The sequence below is a fragment of the Cyprinodon tularosa genome, unplaced genomic scaffold (genome assembly GCF_016077235.1).
Source record: "Cyprinodon tularosa strain WSP-4 unplaced genomic scaffold, ASM1607723v1 ctg78, whole genome shotgun sequence".
Classification (NCBI taxonomy): domain Eukaryota; kingdom Metazoa; phylum Chordata; class Actinopteri; order Cyprinodontiformes; family Cyprinodontidae; genus Cyprinodon; species Cyprinodon tularosa.
Genome location: NW_024039540.1, coordinates 1351547 through 1374846, shown reverse-complemented (window position 1 = coordinate 1374846; position 23300 = coordinate 1351547). Strand labels below are relative to the sequence as shown.

The 23300-nt window shown below is 40.4% G+C and overlaps 1 protein-coding gene across 2 annotated transcripts in view; it reads left to right on the top strand.

Annotated features, from left to right (window-relative positions):
• The window catches only part of znf536 (zinc finger protein 536), a 296720-nt gene that overhangs the window by 139063 nt on the left and 134357 nt on the right, over positions 1–23300 (top strand). For both annotated transcript variants that reach the window (XM_038270835.1, XM_038270834.1), the window contains exon 6: positions 15374–17655. In XM_038270835.1, coding sequence (XP_038126763.1) covers positions 15375–17655 — 2281 coding nt within the window. In that variant the 5' untranslated portion in view covers position 15374. The remainder of the gene's footprint in view (positions 1–15373; positions 17656–23300) is intronic.

Below are 23300 nucleotides of genomic sequence, written 5' to 3'. Positions count from 1 at the left end.
AGTTTTCACAGGATCCGATGCTTTCAAAGTCTGGATAAAAACAGAAAACTAGGTCTGTTGTTCCAGCGTTCACCTGTCCGTCCTTCTATCCTCCGCCTCCTAACCACGGCGGAAATACACTGCAAAAAAATACCTATCTAAATAAGCCATTTTTTTTTTTAAATAAGTGCATTTTGTCTTGAATTCAGGAGGTTAGTGAGAAACTTCCCCATTGGAATAGTACAATTTAAGTTTAAAATAAGAAAAATCAGTTGCATTTTCTTATTTCAAGTGTATTTCATCTAATTATCTTATTTTAAGAGTAAAAATACTCACTCCATTGGCAGATCATTGCATTTACCTGATCAAATTAAGGGTAAATACACTTGATTTGGGGAAATCTTTATTTATTTCTGGATCGTTTTTGCAGTGTAAAGGCTTTAAAACTTTGCAGTTCAGGTTTTCTCTGTTTAGCAGAGTTTTTCTCCCAGTGGATGTAGTTTTTGCTGCTAAAGGTGTTAGAATTGATCTGGGGGCCAAGGGGTAAAAGACTTGAACCCAAAGCATTTTCAGACCAGTTTAAAATGAAATGAAATGAAGAATCAGTACAGTTATTACACTGGAAAAAAAAGACAATCTAGATAAGTCTTTTTTTCTTTAAGTAAGTATATTTGTTCTTGGATTGAGGAGGTAAAAGATACATTTCGTTAACAAGACAGTTGACATGTAAAATAAGAAAAAAAATGGCATTTTTTAATGTGAAGTGTATCGTATCTACTTATCTTATATTAAGGGTAAATAATCTTAATTTAAGACATTTTTTACTTATTTCTAGATCATTTTTGCATTGAGATGATTAGCCAAAGGAATGAGTGTTTTTACTCTTAAAATACAATAATTAGATAATATGCACTTGAAATAAGACAATGCAATTGTGTTTTCTTATTTTAACTGTAAATTGTCTTGTTCCATCGGCAAAGTGTCTCACTTACCTCCACAATCCAAGAACAAATACGCTTACTTTAAGAAAAAACGACTTATCTAGATGGAGATTTTTTTCCAGTGTAAAGACATTTTAACTTAGTTCTAGATTGTTGTTGTTGTTTTTTTTGCAGTGTGCACTGGAAAAAATTTAAATCTCAATAAGTCTAAATTTTTTCTTAAAATAAGTGAATTTTTCCTTGAATTGAGGAGGTAAGTGTGAAACCTTTCCAATGGAACAAGACAATTTACATTTAAAATAAGAAACAAACAATTGCAGTGTCTTATTTCAAGGGCATATTATCTAATTATCTTATTTTAAGAGTAAATATACTCATTCCATTGGCAAATCATCTTATTTTTCTACTCAAATTAAGGGTAAATACACAAAATAATTTAAGACATGTTGACTTATTTCTAGATCATTTTTGCAGTGTGTGACCTTTGATTGTTCCTCCCTGGCTCCTGTAGGCCTGCTGAGAGGCAGAGGAGCGTTCAGGTGCACCAGGCTTTCTGCAACATGTTCTGCACTAAGCCAACAGCAGAGAGGACTGTGAATGAAAACATGGAGGTCTCTCCAAACAGGCTTTCTTTAATCAGGGCCGCCTTTCACTGATTTCCTGGCGTTGATGCAAACGCCGCTTCCCTGGCATCTTTCATCCTTCTGCCTTTTTTCTTCTATCCTTTCCATCGACGTCTCATTGCTTTTATTTCCCTCTGTGAACCATTTCATCCCTCCGTCTTCCATGAAACCCCACCTCTAATCTTAAGAGCAGTCACCACTTTGTTTTCTGATAAAGACTGATAGACAAACATGCTCTCTTATGTCTCTGAGGCCCTCCACCCTCTCCCTGGAGCACACCCCTCTAAAGCACTTCCTCTGCTACAATTAGTCTGTAATAAATACACCCTGGCCTTAAAGTAGAAATTCTTCTTTCCTTTCATATTAAGTGCTACATTAGATCACTGCTCATCTCCGACTTTGGAGTGAAAATAGAAAAAGCAGGGAGGCTGATCTTTTTTTTTTCTCTCTCTCTCTTTCACACTAAGAGTGCATGAGAACTAAAGCACTTATAAAGCAGCTATCAGATACTGTAACATATGTGGAGAGGCGCAAGCATTTCCACTCAACTCTCTGCTTCCTGATGGCTTTGATAAGATTTGTTTGTTTTGTTAAACAGGAAGCGTACAAAAAAAAAAGCCATGTAGTTTAGAAGTTAAACTTCTTAGACAGCTGACGTTCCCCTTAAAGTCCTCAGGAGGAACGAGAAAAGAAAAATGAGAGAGCAGGGAGATGCAAAGGGGGGAGTTTATCAAAGTAAAGAGATTTAATATGGGAATATTAAAAAGACATGCAGAGTTTCAATATTTAAAAAGCCTATTTGCTCGGACAGCGAAGCCCTTTCAGTTAAAGCATCTGCTGGCGGTACCTGGATCCATCCAGCCTCTCTTATCTCAGCCAGGGGCGGGGGAGGGGGGGACAGTTTCAAACAGACCTCCAGACATTGAAGAATCATTCAATTATCGGCAGCACGATGTAAAATAATTACCTGACTCACTTCCTGTAATGAATGCAGCTAATTACCCATAGACTTTTGTTTTAGTTGAAAAAAGAAAGAGAAAGTCCCAAACTCCCAACAGCAGCCAAGCCGTGAAAAGATATGTAGCATGTTGGAGCGGCACCTATCCTGTCTCCTAAATACACACACAGGCTTAAAGGCACGATTTACCTCTGAGCTCACGGCGTGCGGTGAAGACAGCGCGCAAAAAAAAAAAAAAAGCTCTTTCTCTTAATTAGCTGAGTAACAATTAAAGTCTCCTCCTGTAAACTGAACCTTTGTCTCCCCTTCCTCCTTAGCTGGTTTTCAGCACCTGTCACAACAACCCCTCCCCTCACCACCACCTCTGCCGCTGCAACACACCCTCCATTATTACCTCCACCCCCCCGCCACACAGACTCCGCTGGAGTCATTATGCAGAACTCCAGCAGAAATCGTCCGGCACAGAGTGGAAGAAAAACAGCAATTATTTCTGCTATTCTGTTATTTAGGCCGGATTGACATTCAGCTGCTTCTCTGCATCTGTTTCTCTGTTTCTCTCCAAAAAAAGAGAGAACGGCATTCAACTTTCACCTGGTGTAGTGGGGGGCTTAGTTTCTCTGGTTTAATAGATAAAAGCCCCCCCCCCCCCTTCTATAATCTATACCAGGGGAATGATACCTTCACAATCTGAAACTATTTTCTAAGTTAAGTGTAGTGAAATTACATGGCAGATCTTATACGACTGTCTGGACAAAGGAAAACTTTTTTTTTTTTTTTTTTTTTTTTTTTTTGTTATGAACCACCTTTAATGTTTTGTTTTATGTTCGCCTTTTTTCTATCAGCTAAAGGTCTAAGAATCAGCCAAAGGTCTAAGAATCAGTTAAAGTTCTAAGAATCAGCTAAAGGTCTGAGAATCAGCCAAAGGTCTAAGAATCAGTTAAAGGTCTAAGAATCAGCCAAAGGTCTAAGAATCAGCCAAAGGTCTGAGAATCAGCCAAATGTCTGAGAATCAGCCAAAGGTCTGAGAATCAGCCAAATATCTGAGAATCAGCCAAATGTCTGAGAATCAGCCAAAGGTCTGAGAATCAGCCAAATGTCTGAGAATCAGCCAAAGGTCTGAGAATCAGCCAAATGTCTGAGAATCAGCCAAAGGTCTGAGAATCAGCCAAATGTCTGAGAATCAGCCAAAGGTCTGAGAATCAGCCAAATGTCTGAGAATCAGCCAAAGGTCTGAGAATCAGCCAAAGGTCTAAGAATCAGCCAAAGGTCTGAGAATCAGCCAAAGGTCTAAGAATCAACCAAATCTCTAAGAATCAGCCAAAGATCTAAGAATCAGCCAAAGGTCTGAGAATCAGGCAAAGATCTAAGAATCAGCCAAAGGTTTGAGAATCAGCCAAAGGTCTAAGAATCAACCAAATGTCTAAGAATAAGCCAAAGGTCAAAGAATTAGCCAAAGATCTAAGAATCAGCCAAAGGTCTGAGAATCAGCCAAAGATCTAAGAATCAGCCAAAGGTCTGAGGATCAGCCAAAGATCTAAGAATCAGCCAAAGGTAAAAGAATCAGCCAAAGGTCTTAAGAATCAACAAAGGTCAAAGAATCAGTCAAATGTCTGAGAATCAGCCAAAGGTCTGTGAATCAGATAAATGTCTGAGAATTAACTAAAGGTCTTAGAATCAACCAAATGTCTGAGAATCAGCTAAAGGTCCGAGAATCAACCAAAGGTCTAAGAATCAGCCAAAGGACTGAGAATCAGCTAAACAGTGTTAATACGTAACTCGTTGCTCCTCTTTATTCACCCCATTAGGGGTTCTGCCACTTTGACCTCCACTGCATCTCACTCACAAGGAGAGGTGTTCACAGATGTTCGTACACACAAACCTTCCACACGCACACACCACCACAGTCCCAGACAGAGACATCTGCAGGTCATCATCATCATAGTGGGAATAATAACCAGAATGGTTATCATAAAGGGAAGCTTTGAGCTCCCGTCTGTCTTGGGAAGATGATTCGCTGCCCCGGAACAATGAACTGTGGGAATCCGCTTGTCCTGCATTGATCTTCCTCCCTTGGCATCTCGTGCAAGGCTGTCAGAGCGACGGACAGATAAAAAGATCCACAACATTTTTCTTTTTGCCTCTCTCGCTCCCTCCCGGTGTCTTTCTTTTCTTGCTGTCAGGAGGGCTCCGACTGATCAGTGGGGATGAACTGAAAGTTGAACTACCTGTTGACAGGACCTCTTAAGCATCCCTCAATGATACATTGTTCAGAAGAAAGACTGGAAAGCAGAGGCTCCTGTTCATTCACATCCATTCAGTCTGCGCTCTCCTCAAAACCCCTCTGTTGGTTTGTGTGATGGTTAAAGGAAGAGATTATGTTTTCACCACTCCTCTTCTATCCACTCTACCCTTGGCTTAAAGAAGTTAGAGATTTTTTGTTTGTTGAGTGTGTGGTTTTCAAGTCACATTGTTGACTGCAAGGTTAGAACTAAACCTTTGAGTAAAACGCAGCTGTGGCAACAGTGGGAAATATTTAACTTTCTATTTGCAGTTTTGAGTTTCATAGATTAAAACTTGCTTCCAACACATCTTAAACTGTTTTTTAAATTTAAATTAGTTTAGTTGGTCCTACATCAAACAGATAATGAACATCTTTTAAGTTTTTTGTTTTGCTTTTTTGAAAGAGAAATACAAATATTTGAAAAACGATAAAAAAATATATATATTTCTGTTTTTTAGTTGTTTTGTTTTCCTGACTAGAAACATTCTAATTTTGTACGACTTTAAGGTCAAAGTTACAACTTTGCAACCAAAAACATTGTTTTACTAAGCATCCACAGAACTCATTAAAATATTAACTGACTTGTCTGTATGCTTTGAAGCGAAACTATTTATCGATACTCAAAAATAAACATCCACAGAACGTTTGGAGAGGTGAAGAATAAAAGGTTTAATTTCAGAGATAAAAAATGTTTTCTTAAGTTTTGACAGGTCCGAACTATGTATGTGTGTTATTTCAATTATAAAACCAACATCAACAGCACACATGGCTGAACCAATAAAAATACTAAATGAGGTGAGATGGAGCTCAGGCAATGGGGTGCAGAAAGAAAGCAAAACAATGGCGGACAAAGGTTAGCATTAGCGGAGTGGTCTACCAGCTGGCAAACACCGGAATCAGAGCAGGCGATTGAGAGTACGCCACTAGCTAGCCTGAAAGGGTTTTAACTTGTAGTTAATGTAGATTTTTTTGACATGCTTCCTGTGTTTATGGTGTTTTTCTCCATTCTTACCCGCTCATTTTTTATCAGTGACTGCAGAATCGTTTTCTGAAGTCGATTGAAAATATCTGCTGGGTTAGTTACCCTTAAGTTACTTTTCTGGTCAAAAGGTGGTCAACAAGCTTGCCTCCCCCTTAGGGCTGTTTGGTAATGTTAGGACATCAAGTCAGGTGGTTTATGCTTTCACTGAGCACCACTGGCTGTCTCAATACTTTCTTTTCCTTTGGCTATTAGCTAAGTAAGCTAATAAAAAGGATCTGCCTATTCAAACCATTGTTTGAAACAGACATTAACAAAAACCCCATGTAGAAAACACCTTGGTATCAGTCATATTGGGCTGATGGTAATTCTCACAAAATTAGTTGGCAGGGTCCTATATGATTCCTGTAGGAGTCCTATATGAGTCCTATAAGAGTCCTACATGAGTTCCATAGGAGTCCCATATGAGTCCTATATGAGTCCTATAAGAGTCCTATATGAGTCCTACATGAGTTCCATAGGAGTCCCATATGAGTCCTATATGAGTCCTATAAGAGTCCTATAAGAGTCCCACATCAGTCCCATATGAGTCCTACATAAGTCCCATATCAGTCCCATATGAGTCCTGCATGAGTCCTATATGAGTCTTATATGAGTCCCATGAGTCCTATGCGAGTGGTTTTTCCTCTCATTTTGTGTTGGTTTCAGTGGTTGGCATTCATTCCTGGTTACAGAGGAAGACCAGGAGTAAATGGCCCAGGACTGGGAACCAAACCTGATCCAACACCAACCCACTCGGTCTCTCTTCTGGATGTTTATTTTTTAGAAAGGATGAAAAGATTTATGCCTGGTTCATATTAAAAGATACCGGTGTCGATTTTTGCCCTGTTGAGAAGCCTGTAAAAGTTACATGATTTTTTTTTTTTTATTCTTGCCGTTCGAACGAAAAATATAGCACCAGCCATTCAAAATGGCCCTTCCCAGTCAAACGCCTGCCCACTTCCCTCCAACTTCCAGCTACTGGCCTTCTCTTGGGCGTGCATATTTTTTTACTCTGACTCCACCGTTTCTCTAAATTACAGGATCTGACCAGGAGATGATGCTTCTCTCTAGATCTTAATGTCCACAAATCATGACAGAAAGAATATTTTAGAACAAAGATTGATGTTTAAAAAGGACTTGCAGGGGACCAGCCAAGGACCAGTCAAGGAAAGTGGGGAAATTTTGAATGGGTTCTACTGTTCCAAATAAAATCTGCTTAGCTTTGTTTCGTTTTGGACACTTTTAACCTTTCTATGTCCCGGTTTGCTTTATGGTGTTTAAAGTGCTGACACCTTACAGGAAATGTTGAAGAGCCACCAGTGAAGTAATGGCAACAGAGCTTTCACCCAGTCAGTTATTTAAAGGTCCTGTTTCTGTATTAAACATGACTCATCATGATGCCAGCTGGAGGTCGACTCATTCATAGTCGTTTATTGATCACGCTTACATGGTTTTTACCTGCTGATCAAGGTGCATATAAAGATTTAAAAAGGCAGAGACTCTTGACAAAACTTTAGTGACTTATGGGTTTTTTGGGTCATTGCTAAAAGCAAAAACATACAGTATTTGGGACATTAATGACAAAAAAGAGCTTATTGAAGAAAAAGTCATTGCAAAGGTAACACAGATGGATATTTTCCAGTCCACATGTTTCTCTTCAAATGCTAATTGACTTTTGCTTGAAGACATCTGTTGTTTCCTTAAAATATTCAATTTCAGGCCTTTCTTTTGATTCAGGGTTTTTTTTCCCTTTAAAAAGAGAAGAGTCCAGTTTTTAGAGATCCCATCTCGTTGAAAATGTGGCGTTATTGGTTTTGATCAAGTGGCTCAGGGCACAGGATGGAGTTTAGATTGAACGCGGCGTCGTGCGACTGTTTTCCAAGTGCGGGTTCAGAGCAGAGTGTTTTCACCTCATTACAGAAAGTAATAATGCAGTGAAGTCAAAGTGCGAGAGAGAGAGGAAAGAAAACAAGGCAGCTTTTTTTCTTTTTTATTGGAATAATTAGGCATCTTGCAAAGACCACCTGCAACAGAACAAAACGGGAGGCGAGGAAAAAAGCTGATATCTGGTGTGTTCTGCCTAACAAACTAAACCGTCTTTTGCTAAGACGTAATTGATCTTAGAGACAATGAGGAAGTTCTGATTGTGCTTTGAAAACGCGTCTTTTTAATGAATCTGAACGCCCCTGATGTCTGTCTAATAGCTAAATATTTAGCATTCTGATCTCAGCACATGTAACATATGGCGAATCCCCACATTGTCCGTCGCACGTCTGAACGCCGCCTCTCCAACCCCCCTGTGTCATTAATGATTTGGTGCAAAAATGATTGAATTCAGCACATTGTGAATAATGACTGATTTGTTTAAAGCAATGAATTTGTTCATGAGGACTTAATGAGGTATTGCATTGTGTTAAGCTGATGAGAATCATGTCGATACACGCCAAAATAAAGTCAAGTCCGACTAATGGCTTTTCGATCCTTTCTGAGCTCCACCCTCATCCAGCTTCGTCCTAAATGTCAGGGAAAAAAGAAAAACTTTTGACTAATTTGAAGAGCTGTTTTGGAAAAATGTTTCACAAACATTCATCATGGAAATAAGCATGTTTATTTGGAGATTATAATCATTTATTTCTGTAATTCAGTGGAGTTTGACATTTATTCATTCCTTGCACTATTTGTGCACAGCGTCACTATCACTTTACTTGGATTCATAGTTATACATATATATATATATATATACATATTTCTATATACATATAACACTGTATCTGGAGCATGTAACATAAGTAATTTCCCTCTTGGATTATTAAAGTGTTTCTGATTGAGTTAAAAGAAGAAGAACAGAAAAACATGCTTAAACTTTTTTTTTTTTTTTTTTTTAAACATGCAAATTGAAACGGACGAACGGGTCCACCCCTTTGGAATGGGGGTCATTTGGCATCTTTTGTTAGCCTGCATTGCCCCATACCTGTCTATGTCTCTGAAAGGGGGGTCGTTAAAGGGTATTGTTGGCCTGGCTGAACAGGCGAGGTCTTCTGTTCCCCTTTAAAGGAGTTAGGGTTGCAATGATAGCTGGAAGGAATTCATCTTCAGTAGCAGAATTTCTGTTTTATATTTCAATTTCAATTCAATTCAGGTTATTTCTATAGCGCCAATTCACAACACGTCATCTCAAGGCACTTTAAAGCTACCAGATCATCCAGTCAGATTGATTCAAAGTTTTCTTTGTAAGGAAAACCAGTTGATTGCATCGACTCATTGACAATCCCTCACACTAAGCATGCTTGTAGCGACAGTGGAGAGGAAAAACTCCCTTTTAACAGGAGGAAACCTCCAGCAGAACCAGGCTCAGTGTGAGCGGCCATCTGCTGAGGCTGACTGGGGTTCAAGGAGACAGAAGCAGACATAGAAAAAGCAACTATAAAAGGTGGCCCCGTCCAGGAAACACACAGACAGGCAGACGAGCTCCGAGCCAGATCCCATGTCAGAGGATGAAGAGAGCACATCCAGCCAGTCACAGTCAGAGAAACAGGACTACACTGGAAAACAGGCTGATCACAAACATCTATAAACATAAGAGTTGATGGCTGCAGCACAGCTGATATCCCTCTCCAGGATGGAGTCACAGCCAACAGGAAAAGACGAACAGACAGATGTAATAAATTAAAGCATTGCAACAAAATGCTCCTTATACAAAAAACCCCCAAAACATTTAGCTTTTTTCATTTAGAATATTTCACTCTGGACACAAAAATTATTTTAAAAATTAGTCCCATAACCATACCTCTAATGTGCCATCGTATGCCTCTGACCATGCCTGAAGGTCATAATACAGAAACAATCATTAATATGCTTACAGTGAGAGCAAAGAAACTAATATTTAAATCCCAGCATGCATTTAGGAAACATGCCATTATTGATAACGGAAATGAACTGAGCACAAACTGAAACACACATCCATTGTGTTCAAGATACCACTCATAATTAAGCAGAGGACTGAAAAAGAAACCAAGAAATCACTTTTTTTTTTTTGTTGGAAATGTGCAGCGGGGTTGGTTTTTATGGGTGCACGTGGTGCTCTGCTGAATATTAAACCACAAACTATAAAGACAGCAACGGCAGTGTCGTGAGAAAATGCTAAAGGAAGTCTTTGTGGTTTTCGAGGTATCAGAGGAGCCAATAGTTTTAATGAGGCAGCACTGCTTCACATGCCAGGAAATGATAAGGTGTATTCAGGTTAGCATAACGGCAGACGAGATACTACACCGCTATAGAAGTACATCTGTTGTTCTAACAGCGGTGCTGGAGACAATGAGACGTTTTAGGACCAAACGGGTCGCAGGTTGACTTAATGAGACCGGTAAGAATACAAAAAACCCAAACTCTCAACTGGATGAAACATTTTTGCTGTAAGAATTGTTTGTTTTGAAACTCTGTGAAGGGAGAAGAAGAGAGTGGAGGCTGAGCTGCGAGCCGCTCGGCGGTTCTTTAGAGGGCATCGGCACACTCAATGCTTGTCTGTAGTCAAAGAGGTGGCGTTAGCTGCTTGTCTTTCCCGTGTGTCTGTGCGTCCGTGCACGCCGCCCTCGTATTCCCTGGCGCGCATGTGTTGATGTGTGGGGGGGGTTGGTGTCACATAGGAAATGTCCTTTTTAATCAGGGGAAAAAATATAAAATGACTCGGGAGCAAGGCAAGCATATAAATGGGCCTCATTTGCATATGCTCGTCAGCCAGGATACGTTTATTAAAAAAAAAAAAAAAAAGAGGAGAAAGGGAAAGAAAAAACACAAACTGGATTTGTCAGTTCATTTCACAATATTCCATTGTCTATCTGCCTTTGTTATATGTTAAAGATAAAGGCAGAAATCAAATTGGAGAAAAGGGCAAGCTGCTATCTCCCCAAATGAGCAACAGCTCATCAACCTAGTTTTTTTTTTCTTTTTGCAGATTTTGATTCCAAAAGGCAGCAGCTTCTGAAAAAAAGGCCCATTCAAATAAGATCTCCCATATATACGCTCGGCTGATGATAGACACCGTATATTTATACAATATGAGTTATTCCTAAGATAATTGCGGCGCCATTCAAGTCAAGATGAGAGCACAATCAGACGATTTTTGTTGAAAACTTAAGCAGGCTTTGACAGAAGCACATCCAACTGTTTCATTTAAGTTGACAGAACAGAGAAAAAGCAGAGAAACAAGCGGTGCTCAGAGGGCTGCCCACGGCTGATGCATTCCTCTACGCACAACTGGAAACTGGTCACATTGTCTAATTCATGTCCTCAAGATAAGAATCCAGCATCAGCTGTGGGCTGGAGAGCCTGGCCACTACAGGAACAGACGCCGCTTATGTCTACTAACCTCCCACAGAGAGAAGACAGAGGACGAGCGAACCAGATGACAAACCAAGCAAAGATGGCTGTAGGTTGCCCTGCCTAATGCAGAAATAGTGGGAGGAGAAAGAGAAAATGGAATCTGATAAACTCTTACGCTAGATTTACCATTAGGCAATACTAGGCAGTTACCTGCCAAGTTCCTGGGGGCCCCATAAAACTGTGTTTACATGTATGGTTTATACAACTATTCCTTATTGTGCACATTAATTATGTTTTTGATCAAAATCCTTTACCTAAAATGCCATCAGAACGCTTATAATATTAAGTGTGTCTCAGTGTCCACCATATTGGATCAGTCCATTTGCTGCACATGTTCAGAAAGGTCCAAACATTCAGCAGCAAACCATTTAAAAACAAACAATGCAAAGAGCAGTGTTGCCAACTTAGCGCCTTTGTCGCTATATTTAGCCACTTTTCAGACCCCTCTGGCAGTTTTATTTCAAAAAAGCGCCTAGTGCCAAATCTACCGACTTTTTTCTGCTACTGGAGACTTTGGCAACAACATCTAAAAGCAGCGAACTCTGCTCTCCAGAGCGAGTAGATTGGTAACCCCGCCTCCTGCTCTCCTCTATCTTGTCTGATGTCATGATTCATGCAGTTATTATTTCATCCAAATGAAAAATGGAGAACAGATAAGCAGATCATGGCTTGTCTACAGTGAAAAGAAGGACTGGGTTATTTACTTTTGCCTTTTTGGAAACACAGGAAGGAGCAATCAGCTAAGTGAGCTTAGTGCTTGGAAAAAATCTTTCATTCCTTTTGAGACAGCATGAAAAGTCAGCAGAGTACAAAACATATAGAGGAAAACAAAAAGAAGAGAGGGACAAAATGTAGAACATAATGTATGCCCCCCTGGCTGAATTTGCCAGGGGCCCAAAATGTTTTAAATCTGCGCCTGCGTTTAGATGGCCTTAGCTTCTCTAACAATGTTTTGGTATTGGTGCCTTCCATGAAGGGAAGCCATCCTGAAACCAGCCTGGTACGTCAGCTTAACTTATCCTCATGGAGCCACTCTAACCAGGCAGCCTACTAATCAGCTTAATGAGTTATTATACGATATTTTGTTGACGAAAGCAGAAGCGTGGTCATCGCTTCGCAGGGTTTGACCCGAGCAAACAGCCGGGAATGGTGGGAATGGCTCCTTCTAACGCTCCATCTGGAGAACAGATGGGTCGGCATTAAACCATTGTTACTCGCTTTTCTTAAATTATTTATCTGCTCATGTTACACATATGAAAAGAAAAAAATATTTTCCGCAGTAGAAGAAGCAGGAGAACAAAAATAATTCAGTTTTATTTCTTAAGTGCAGAACAAGATAAGAGGAAAAGCAACTGAAAAATAGATAAACACAGGTATAGGATAAATCCATTGAGACTTTTAACTTCTTGACAAAGAAAGTGAGTAAAATTTGAATAAGAACTCTTTGTTCACTTGATCAACCCTTTTTGTTTGAAGTGCTGTCGTAAATATCATAATTGTTGTATTGAGGTAGCTTTCCAACAGTTTAGCCGTGCTTTTTCATTAAGGCGTGTAATTGAAGGAATTCTGATAGGATGGGCACTAATAGCTTAATTACACACCTCTCACTTAGTAGCAGAGTAATTATTCCATCCAGTGCCGTTTGAAAAAATGTTAGAAGACGTCGCAGAAACCCTCAAAGCCCTCAGTGTTAAAAAGATATAGCATCAGGTATAAACATCAGAGAGAGTGGACGCACTGACAGACAGCGGTGCTTTGGATAGTTTGGTCACATCGCAGGATCGCAAGAAACCCCTTTAGTGCCTTTATACATGTTTATTGTCAGTTATTTGCTTTATTTTAACAGAGTTCAAGGCAAAACAAAGTAAAGAACAACACTTATAATCATAAGTTACATATAAAAATAAGAGAGAACAGAAGAACAGAACAAATATGGATAAAAAGCAATGAGACTGTGTGCTGCTTCAATTCAAATTACTTTATTTTTATAGCACCAACATGTCATCTCAATACGCTTTACAGACCATTCAGTAGGACTGGTTAGAAGTTTCTATTAAGGAAAAACAGTTGATTGCATCCAGTTATCGACTTGCAAGACAAGCTCTAAATGTTGAGATTTGTTCCTGGATTCCCATGCAGGATGAGACGGTTACAGTAATAAACAAATCTTCTTCTCTGCCAAACAGACAATAATCCCAGGTTTGATACTATCATATAATAACATACAGTTAAAATCCATAATTTCCTATACAGCTGCTGAAATTGCTTCTTCCATTGAAGTTCATTCATCACTACATGTCTCTTGGAAACACAGCAATTCAACAAGCTAGTTTCTCTATAGTTAAACACTTGGATCATCTACAGTAGCAGCCATTCAAAATGTCCCCACTTTCCATGACGGTTCCTTGGCTCATCCTCTACAATTCCTTTTTAAACATCAATCTTTGTTCTAAAATATTCTGTCAGTCATGATTTGTGGACATTAAGATCTAAATAGAAGCATCATCTCCTGGTCGGACCCTGTAAATCAGTGAGTAATCCGAGTAGTCAGAGTAAAAAAATATGCACGCCCAGGAGAAGGCCAGTGGCTGGAAGTTGGAGGGGATTTTGCTGGGAGATGCAGGGAAGTGGGCTGCCATTTGACTGGGAAGAGCCATTTTGAATGGCTGCTACTGTAGATTTTAAATTACAATAGTAGCCATTCAAAATTTCCTCACTTTCCCTGATGGGCCCTTAGCTGGCCCTTAGCTGGTCCCCTGCAATTCCTTTTTAAACATCAATCTTTGTTCTAAAATATTCTTTCTGTCATGATTTGTGGACATTAAGATCTAAAGTGAAGCATCATCTCCTGGTCATCCTTTAGTGAAAGGATGGAGTCAGACTAAAAAAAAAAAATATGCACGCCCAGGAGAAGGAGGGGGTCACTCAAATGGCTGGAAGTTGGAGGGGATTTGGCTGGGAGCCGCAGGAAAGTGGGCTGCTGTTCGGCTGGCGTTTGACTGGGAAGGGCCATTTCTAATGCCTGCTACTGTATGATCGGATCGCAGATTTTCAGGATCCTGCTGTGGTAAATTTCACTATTAACAGACAATAAACTGTTGTAGTTTCTCATCAACCTTTTTTATTAAGCATTAAGGGATTTTGTCTGGGCTTTCTGCTGCTCCTCTACAGAAATATTATTGTTTAAATCCTTACACCACGCCTGTCTGTTGTTTTCAGGACCATTTCTTGATGTTGATATTTCATTTGATGACATTAATCTGATTCAAAAAAGGCAGAATAGATCCTCAATATAAAAATGTAAATAGGCAAACATCCATTTTATCATCTTACCATCAGCCGAGCCTATTACTCCGCTGCTTTCCAATGGCTGCAATAGACAAGATCTCGTTAGTTTTTCCAGAGCTATATCATTATGAAAATCTCAATACATCGTCATAATTTCTAATGACAAGAGAACAGACAATAGGAAACTTTTACTTGAAATTAGTGTTGCGCCGATGCCATTTTTGGGCCCTGATACCGATACCTGGCTGTGCAGTATTGGCCAATACCGATACCATCTATTTGAAATTGATGTTTATTGTGTATATGTGAAGAACTGCATACTACTTGGATGTAAAATATTTACCATCATGGCTTTGTCAAGCTGCTGCTTACCTTTGTGAAGCAGGAAAAAGACTAATACAAAGTGAATCCAGTAGAACTTTTTATTGCCAACCTGGAATGGGTGAGAATAGTTGAATAAACTTTTGTCTCTCAAAATGGTATTGGGGCCCTATTTGTTGGTTACTGGCCAATAACGATACCACCATTTTAGTACCGGTATTGGTGCAACAGTACTTGAAAAATAGTTTGAATTTGAAGAAAAAAAAAAAAAATTGCCTCCTTTCACATTTCCTTCCTAAGTCATCTAGACTTAGATCTGGACAACATTTATTGTCATTCTGTATACAAAAAGTGTATACACATCTAAACACATCATACTGCAATTAAAACATAAATCTATATCTCTTCTGTATGGAACAAAGGGTCATTTTCCAAATAGGGGAAAACTGGTACATTTGTACTTCATTTTTTAATTTAAATGAGCATCAAACCAGATTTGAATAGTGTTCTTTACAAACGTGTGTTATGTCTTCTTCATTTCCTACTTCTAACAGATTTCTCATTTTGTGTCTTGTCTCACAGGATGGAGGACTCCAGTTTATGTCTTGGTGTATCTTCAGCAGTGCCTGACACTGATGCCCATCTCAGTAGCGCAGTTTTAAATGGCCGCTACCCCATCAGTCAAAAGCTTCACCAGCTCACTGCCCAACTAGGACACGCCTTTCCTGACCTACACCGCCCTCAGCAGATCCCCGAAGAGAAGGCTGTCACGCCTCTGGATGAGAAGACGCATCACGCAGCCCTGGCCAGTCAACCTATTAGCAGTCAGATGGCCCTGTTAGCCAATCAGCTCAACCGAGATATTGACGCAGGCGCACTGAGTGGGTTAAATGGCCGTGTTGACCTTCAGCAGTTTCTCAACGGCCAAAACCTGGGCATCATGTCGCAGATGAATGATATAGAAGATGATGCTCGCAAGAATAGAAAGTATCCCTGTCCGCTTTGTGGCAAACGTTTCCGTTTTAACAGCATCCTTTCACTCCACATGCGCACGCACACGGGCGAGAAGCCGTTCAAGTGCCCATACTGTGACCACAGGGCAGCTCAAAAGGGTAACTTGAAGATCCATCTCCGCACTCACAAACTAGGGAACCTGGGTAAGGGCCGTGGCCGTGTCCGAGAGGAAAACAGGCTGCTTCATGAACTGGAGGAGAGGGCAATCTTGAGAGATAAGCAGATGAGAGGCAGTGCAAGTCTTCTCCAGACAGCTCAAACGCCCCATCTTGTCCTCAATAGCAGCTCCAACACCCATCAGCAGCCAATGCCGTCAGCCTGTGGTCCTCCTCCGATTTCTGGCCTCGCCACTCCAGACACAATTTCTCAGCCCTCCTCTTCACCCAAGCCCACGAGCCAGGAGGAACAATCCATGAATCCAGCCAATGGCTACCGTTGTACCTTCTGCAAAGGGAAGTTCAAGAAGCGTGAAGAATTAGACCGCCACATTCGTATTCTCCACAAGCCCTACAAATGTACTCTCTGTGAATTTGCTGCCTCACACGAAGAAGAGCTGATAAGTCATGTGGAGAAAGCCCACATCACTGCTGAGACCACACAAGGACAAGGTGCCGGTGGGGCTGGTGGCATGCAGATGGCCACTGAATTTCGATGTGACGTCTGTGGCCAAGTCTTCAGCCAAGCGTGGTTTCTGAAGGGTCACATGCGAAAGCATAAGGACTCCTTTGAGCACTGCTGTCAAATCTGCGGTCGTCGCTTTAAGGAACCGTGGTTTCTGAAGAACCATATGAAGGTCCACCTAAACAAGCTAGCCATTAAGAGCAAGCCGCCACAGCCCAGTGAGCAGGATATAGCTGCTGTTAACAGCATGAGCAATTTAGCTCAAGAGGCTCATGCCAATCTTTATGCCCGCTACATTTCATGTCTTCAAGGAGGTTTTCTTTCACCTGACAAACAAGGCCTCAGCGAGCAGCACCAGATGTTGGCTAAAGCAGGGATCGCCATGAAGGAGAAAGAGATGTTAGGGAAGCTGTTAGGACCAATGGCGGGAGGTATGGCTCATGGGCTTGGTGAAAATGAAAAACGCTCACTCCTTGGATGTCTCAACCTTGTGCCGCCTCTCAAATCCAGCTGCATGGAGCGCCTTCAGGCGGCTGCAAAGGTTGCAGAAATGGACTCTCTCAACAGTTACCAAGCATGGCAGATCATGGCGCGTGGCATGGCAATGGACAGGGCTTTCATGCCGAAGGAGCAGCAGCACCAGCAGCATTTAGCCTCTGGGCAGGAAGATGAGATAAGTGGTGCCGTGGCCCTAGCCTCCTACGGAAAGGACAAGCAAGACTACCCTATGATTGCTTCCAGTGAAAGCTCCAAACAGAAGCAGCTCTCTGAGGGCATGCAGGGAACCAAGGCTTCTAGTGGGGCTATGATTCCCACGAAGGAGGACGGAAGAGGCTTTGAAAGTCATCGTGATCTAATCACTCACCATGGTGGCACTGAAGCCCCTGGAGGCCTGTCTGGTTTAGGAGCCCCGAATATCGACTTCAGCATTTCCAGTCTGAAGGAAAAGCCTTCAGAGTGCCCTGATTGTGGCCGCGTCTTCAGAACCTACCATCAGATGATTGTCCACTCCCGAATTCATGGTAAAGACAGGAGAGGCATCGATGAAGGTCTTCATCAAGGTGTGGATGAACGCCGCGGCTCAGCGAGTGACCCCGAGTCCCAGTCCATTAGCCGTTCCACTACTCCCGGTTCGTCAAACGTGACCGAAGAGAGCGGTGCGGGGGGAGGACAGTCCCAGACAGGAAGCATCCAAGATGATAGTCCACATCCCTCATCGCCATCTTCAGGTACCAGAACAAAATCCTAAAATGGGTTCATTGTACGCTCCTAAAACAGTAATTTTACTTTTTCGAGCAATCGATTTTTAAAGATTTGTTTAGAAAGAAACCACAGATTATTTTCACAACAAAGATTCTTTCTTGACTCAGCATAGATACACTCTTCACGCAGCTTCACCCTGAAGAGTAATTCAAAGGCAATAGCTACAAGTTTAGGTCCTCCTGACCACTAGATGGTACACTCATCTTACCTGCTCTCTTTCTGTACTGTTTTCTTGCTGGTTGCTAGGGCCAGCTAATGCTAATGCTAACCTGACAAATACTAAGGCCGTTTCTCAATATGTGTACTTGAGAAACATCATTATGCTCAGCCCTAGCACTGTTCTAATTCACAAGAACAAGAAGACCAAAACAGACAAAGTCCCCGGATGTTCTCGCCCCTCCCTCTTTACCCAGCATGCATCAGAGCAGGCTTGTCTATTCTCCAGATTGACAGCTGTCCCAGCATGCACTGCGGCAGCAGCTGCTACCAGGTTAGCGCTCACAGAGCTCAGAGTATTAAGTTAAAGGTTTTTGTGTTGCCGTTGTTCAGTAAAAGTAAGTTTTAAGATCTTTTCAGACGGGAACATAATACTTTTAAGCGTCTCTAGATGGCCCATTTACTGATTTAATGCGCTATTAAAAAAGAAGATTCCGAAGTTGAGAGGACCGCCGCAACCAGAGTAGCTCCGAGACTAACTGCTAACGTTAGCCCGTCTGCAGCAGCCCTCTCTCTGCATAGTCTTGTGTGAAGTACCGTTGGCACTGATGGCGACTTTTCTGTGATATTTAGCTAAATGTTCATTTGATTTGTGTTTATCTGACTGTGTTCATTATTATTCCCGCACTAAATGAAAAAAGTAATAATTCATTTTATTCTAGAGACTATTAATAACAGGAGGTGAAATGCAGCTCCAGACGAGATGAGCATGTGGTGAAGTCATTAGTACGCTTCTGTTCCTATTGACCCATATTTATGCGGCGTGCATAAATATAGAGTACACATTTCCGTGTGTTATTCTCAAGAACATACTTGGCGAGGACACGAGTCCAAACTCGCATTCTTGTGAATTGAGGAACGGCCTTAACTTACCCTTGTAGAAGGAAAGAGGAAACCTCTGTGTTCCCTTTTGCCTCAATTCGACCTGATCCATCTTTTCTGTTTTTATTTTATATTTTTGGGGGTCTTGAAACTGAGATGAAGCCATTTTAGCTCCATCACAGAGCTAATGGAGCTATCGTAACCAGAAGTAAATATTTTGGTATTTTGGACTCGTCAAACTTTAATCAAACAATAATTCTATGTATTTTTCTCTCTAAAATTAGCCCCTTGTTCTATTGTTGTTGAAAGTTGTTTTGATGGAAAAGTTGTAACTATGACCTTTAAGATGAATATTAATATTATAAACATTCATATAGCTGGAAATAATTAGACTTTGGATATGTGGAGTCACTGGAAGGAAAACAGACAGTTAATTTTGTAATATTTTTCACCACAGTTCCCACTAAGTGTCAGATGACTCCAGAGAAAACGATCCAAGAAAAGACCAGGTTCACAATTGCATTCTCATTAGCAGGTTAGTCGCTAAGATCCCTGTGGAGCATGGGTAAAGACTAGCAGCGTGGGGACGGACTTGTTTTAACCACAGTGATTAATAAATGTCTTTAATAAACACAGAGGAGAATTCCCCCCCTCCACCCCTCCCTCACCCAGCAAACCGGCCGAGGCTAGATAAGTGTATGTTTAGTAGGATTAGGGGCAGCTCATTGCTAATGATTACACTAGTTTTTAAAGGTAACTTTTGGTTGCTCCTTAGGGCACAATGCTGGCATTAAAAATCGTGTGCAGTAATTAGGTCACGGATATGCGATAATCAGCTGGTTTAAGCTAAACAAGACACTAATTAAAGATATACATATAAAGCAGGTCAGGAAAAAAAACAGTGAACTTCATTTGCAAACGCGAGGATGTACTCTTGAGTCTTTTAAGAACAAAATTTAAATAAATATATATAAATATAAATCAGAGTGGCTTAGCTTAAGGCTGTAAGGAACTTAATTCCACCAGTGGAGACAAAATTGTTTATTTATTCACAGAGGCATGAAGTCCTTATCATGCCTGTGTGTTGTGATGGGTTTGAACATGGGACAGGCTATGTTTATTTTAATCTAAGAAATAATAACAGACAACCCCCCACCCCAATTAGGAATTAATGAAAATGAGAGCGAGATAAAAACCTATTTTCTTTATAGAGACTATTAAACATAACACTTTCTCAACAGGGTGGGGGTGTTGCGGATGTAATTATCTTCTGAATTTTAATGCTGGAAGTTTTTCCCTCTGTATAACCCCAGCCGCCCCCCCCTTTTTTCTTCAATCTTAGCATCTCCAGCACCGTCTCTTGTCTATTTTGACTTAAGCACCTCAGTTCTGATTGCTAAAGCTTGTGGCAGTTTGTAACTTTAGAAGAACACTCAGCTGCACACACTGCAAATTTTTTTTATCTAAATAAGTAATTTTTTGAATTTAGGAGGTAAGTGGGACATTTTGCCAAATTGAGAAAAAAAAACAAAATCTAGATTTTGAAGTCATTTTTCTTAAGATAAGTGCATTTGTTCTTGAATTGATGAGGTAAAGGAGACATTTTGCCAATGGAACAAGACAATTTACATTTAAAATAAGAAAAAAACAATTGCATTTTCCTATTTCAACTGCATTTTATCTAACTATCTTATTTTAAGGGTAAACATACTCATTCCATTGGGAAACTATCTCATTTACCTGCTCAAATTAACTGTAAATGGACGTAATTTAAGACATTTTTGCTCATCTCTAGATCGTTTTCAATGCAGAAAATAATTCTGAATATTCAAACTTTTAATGACAACAACACTGGAAAAACAATCTAGAAATAGGTAAAAAAATTCTTAAATTAACTGTATTTACCCTTCATTTGAGTAGTTAAATGAGATTTCCAATAGAAAGTCAATTTTCTCTTGAATTGAGGAGGTAAATGAAACACTTTGCCAATGGAACAAAAACATTTATATTCAAAATAATAAAAAAAACAATTGCAATGTCATATTTCAAGTGCATATTATCTACTTATAATCTAAAATACTAACTCTATCGGCAAATCATCCTATTTACCTACCCTAATTAAGGGTAAATACAGTTAATTTAAGTATTTATTTCTAGATCGTTTTTACGGTGAAGGTTAAACTGATCAAATAGTTGGTGTTGTTAAATCTTTCCCAGGGTTAAATCTAGCAAGTTTTTGGTAAAGTTATTGGTTTTCCAAAGCCTTGCTGTGCTGTTTAGTGCATATATGTGGTTTTTGTACAGTTGGTTCGTCTCCCTCAGAGCAGTAATCACCGCTGCCTGTGTTGCCACCGACGCGTTTACTGCTGAGTTTTAGAAAGCTAAACTCCACCAGAGGTATTGCTTTACACCTGCTGTAAAGCTTAGGAAAAACCTACCTAATCAGATGTTCTTTAACCTTTTTTTCTGCTACGACTTGCTAGTCGTTCCTCACAGAGACTGGCTTGGTGTTTCGAGCTCAGGGACACTCGAATTAGAAAGTTTAACGTGTGAGAAATATGTGTTGATATAGGTGTCATGTACCGTCTCTACGTTAGTGTGTACCAGTGGGTCGGGGGTGGTTTGGCTTGTGTTAACATATATATCACAATCTTCTGCTGTGAACAGGATGTGGTCACTGTACCATTGTTTTTATCTTAATAACGTTGCTGTTAAAAAGAAAAAAAGACAACGGTTGTTTGATTCTCTCTGGTTGTTTATGTCTGTCTGTGTGAGAATGCATGCATGATGGCCTCTGTCTCACCACCTACCCGCAGCAATTTAGAGTTACACTTAAATTATAGTAATCAACAATAACATGTCTACTGTGAACGAAGGTGAACTCTGGTACTTTACCTTTGAGATAGATATTTAACAGCACTAAGAGAGACGATGGATGGATGGATGGATGGATGGATGGATGGATGGATGGATGGATGGATGGATGGATGGATGGATGGATGGATGGATGGATGGAGGGATGGATGGATGGATGGATGGATGTATGATAGATAAATGGATGGATGGATGGATGGATGATGGATGGATATATGATAGATAAATGGATGTATGGATGATGGATGGATGGATGATAGATAAATGGATGGATGGATTGATGGATGGATGGATGATAAATGGATGGATGGATGGATGGATGGATGGATATATGATAGATAAATGGATGGATGGATGATAGATAAATGGATGGATGGATGGATGGATGGATATATGATAGATAAATGGATGGATGGATGGATGGATGGATGGATGATAGATAAATGGATGGATGGATGGATGATGGATGGATGGATGGATGGATGGATGATAGATAAATGGATGGATGGATTGATGGATGGATGGATGGATGATAGATAAATGGATGGATGGATGGATGGATGATAGATAAATGGATGGATGGATGATGGATGGATGGATGGATGGATGGATGGATGGATGGATGATAGATAAATGGATGGATGGATTGATGGATGGATGATGGATGGATGGATGATAAATGGATGGATGGATGGATGGATGGATGGATGATAAATGGATGGATGGATGGATGGATGGATGGATGGATGGATTAATGGATGGCTGGATGGAAGGATGGATGATAGATAAATGGATGTATGGCAATGGATAATTTGTGGATGGATGAATGGATGGATAGGTGATGGATGGACATTGGATGGATGGATGGATGATGGATGTATTAATGAATGGATTGATGGATGGATGATGGATGAATGAATGATCGATAGATGAATGATGGATGGATGAATGGATCTATTGGGGCTGATTCTATCAGAGCTCTGGGTTAAATCAGGCTGTTCTGTCTAAACATTAGAACCAGATCCTGGTCTAAAGTCATTCAGTGTAACAGGTTCTGATTATATCTCAGAGGATCTGTTTCCACCGAGAACATTTTCCGTTTTTTCTTTTCCAAAACTTTAAAAATCCATATCCTTATTCTCCAAATACATTGTGTTTTCCTGCACTGGTTTAGAGCCTAAAGCAGCAGAAGTCCTCGCCTCTCCTTCTGCAGCCCTTCCACCACCCCTAGAGTCAATCCAGTCTTTTTGCTTCTGGCTGCTAAAGAATCCGTTCGCTCCCTTCTGTCTGTTTCTCTCTGTGGAGAATCCCCCATGTCTACATTTTCTTTTGCGTTTTAACATGGCAGGGATTAGCCTGCATATCCCTGGTCTTACCGTGGCTCAAACAAGCAGGCGAAATGCTTGCTCCATACAAATTGAAATTGGATTTGCCAACTTGACGCCTTAGGTTATAAAGCGTGGATATTCATCTAATTGCAACAGTACAATGAGGGTGTAATTACACATGCAGACAAACTGTTACAGCGTAATTACTGTGTCATTGAGAGAGGAATAAAATACATTAGAACAAGATCCAGGCATCTGTAAGGGAGGCTGGAGACAAACGCTCCTGAAGAAGAACTTCCAACATATTAAACTGCAGTTTGTCAGAAAAACTTCCTGTATCCTTTTTTTCAGTGACCTCCTTCATACATGCA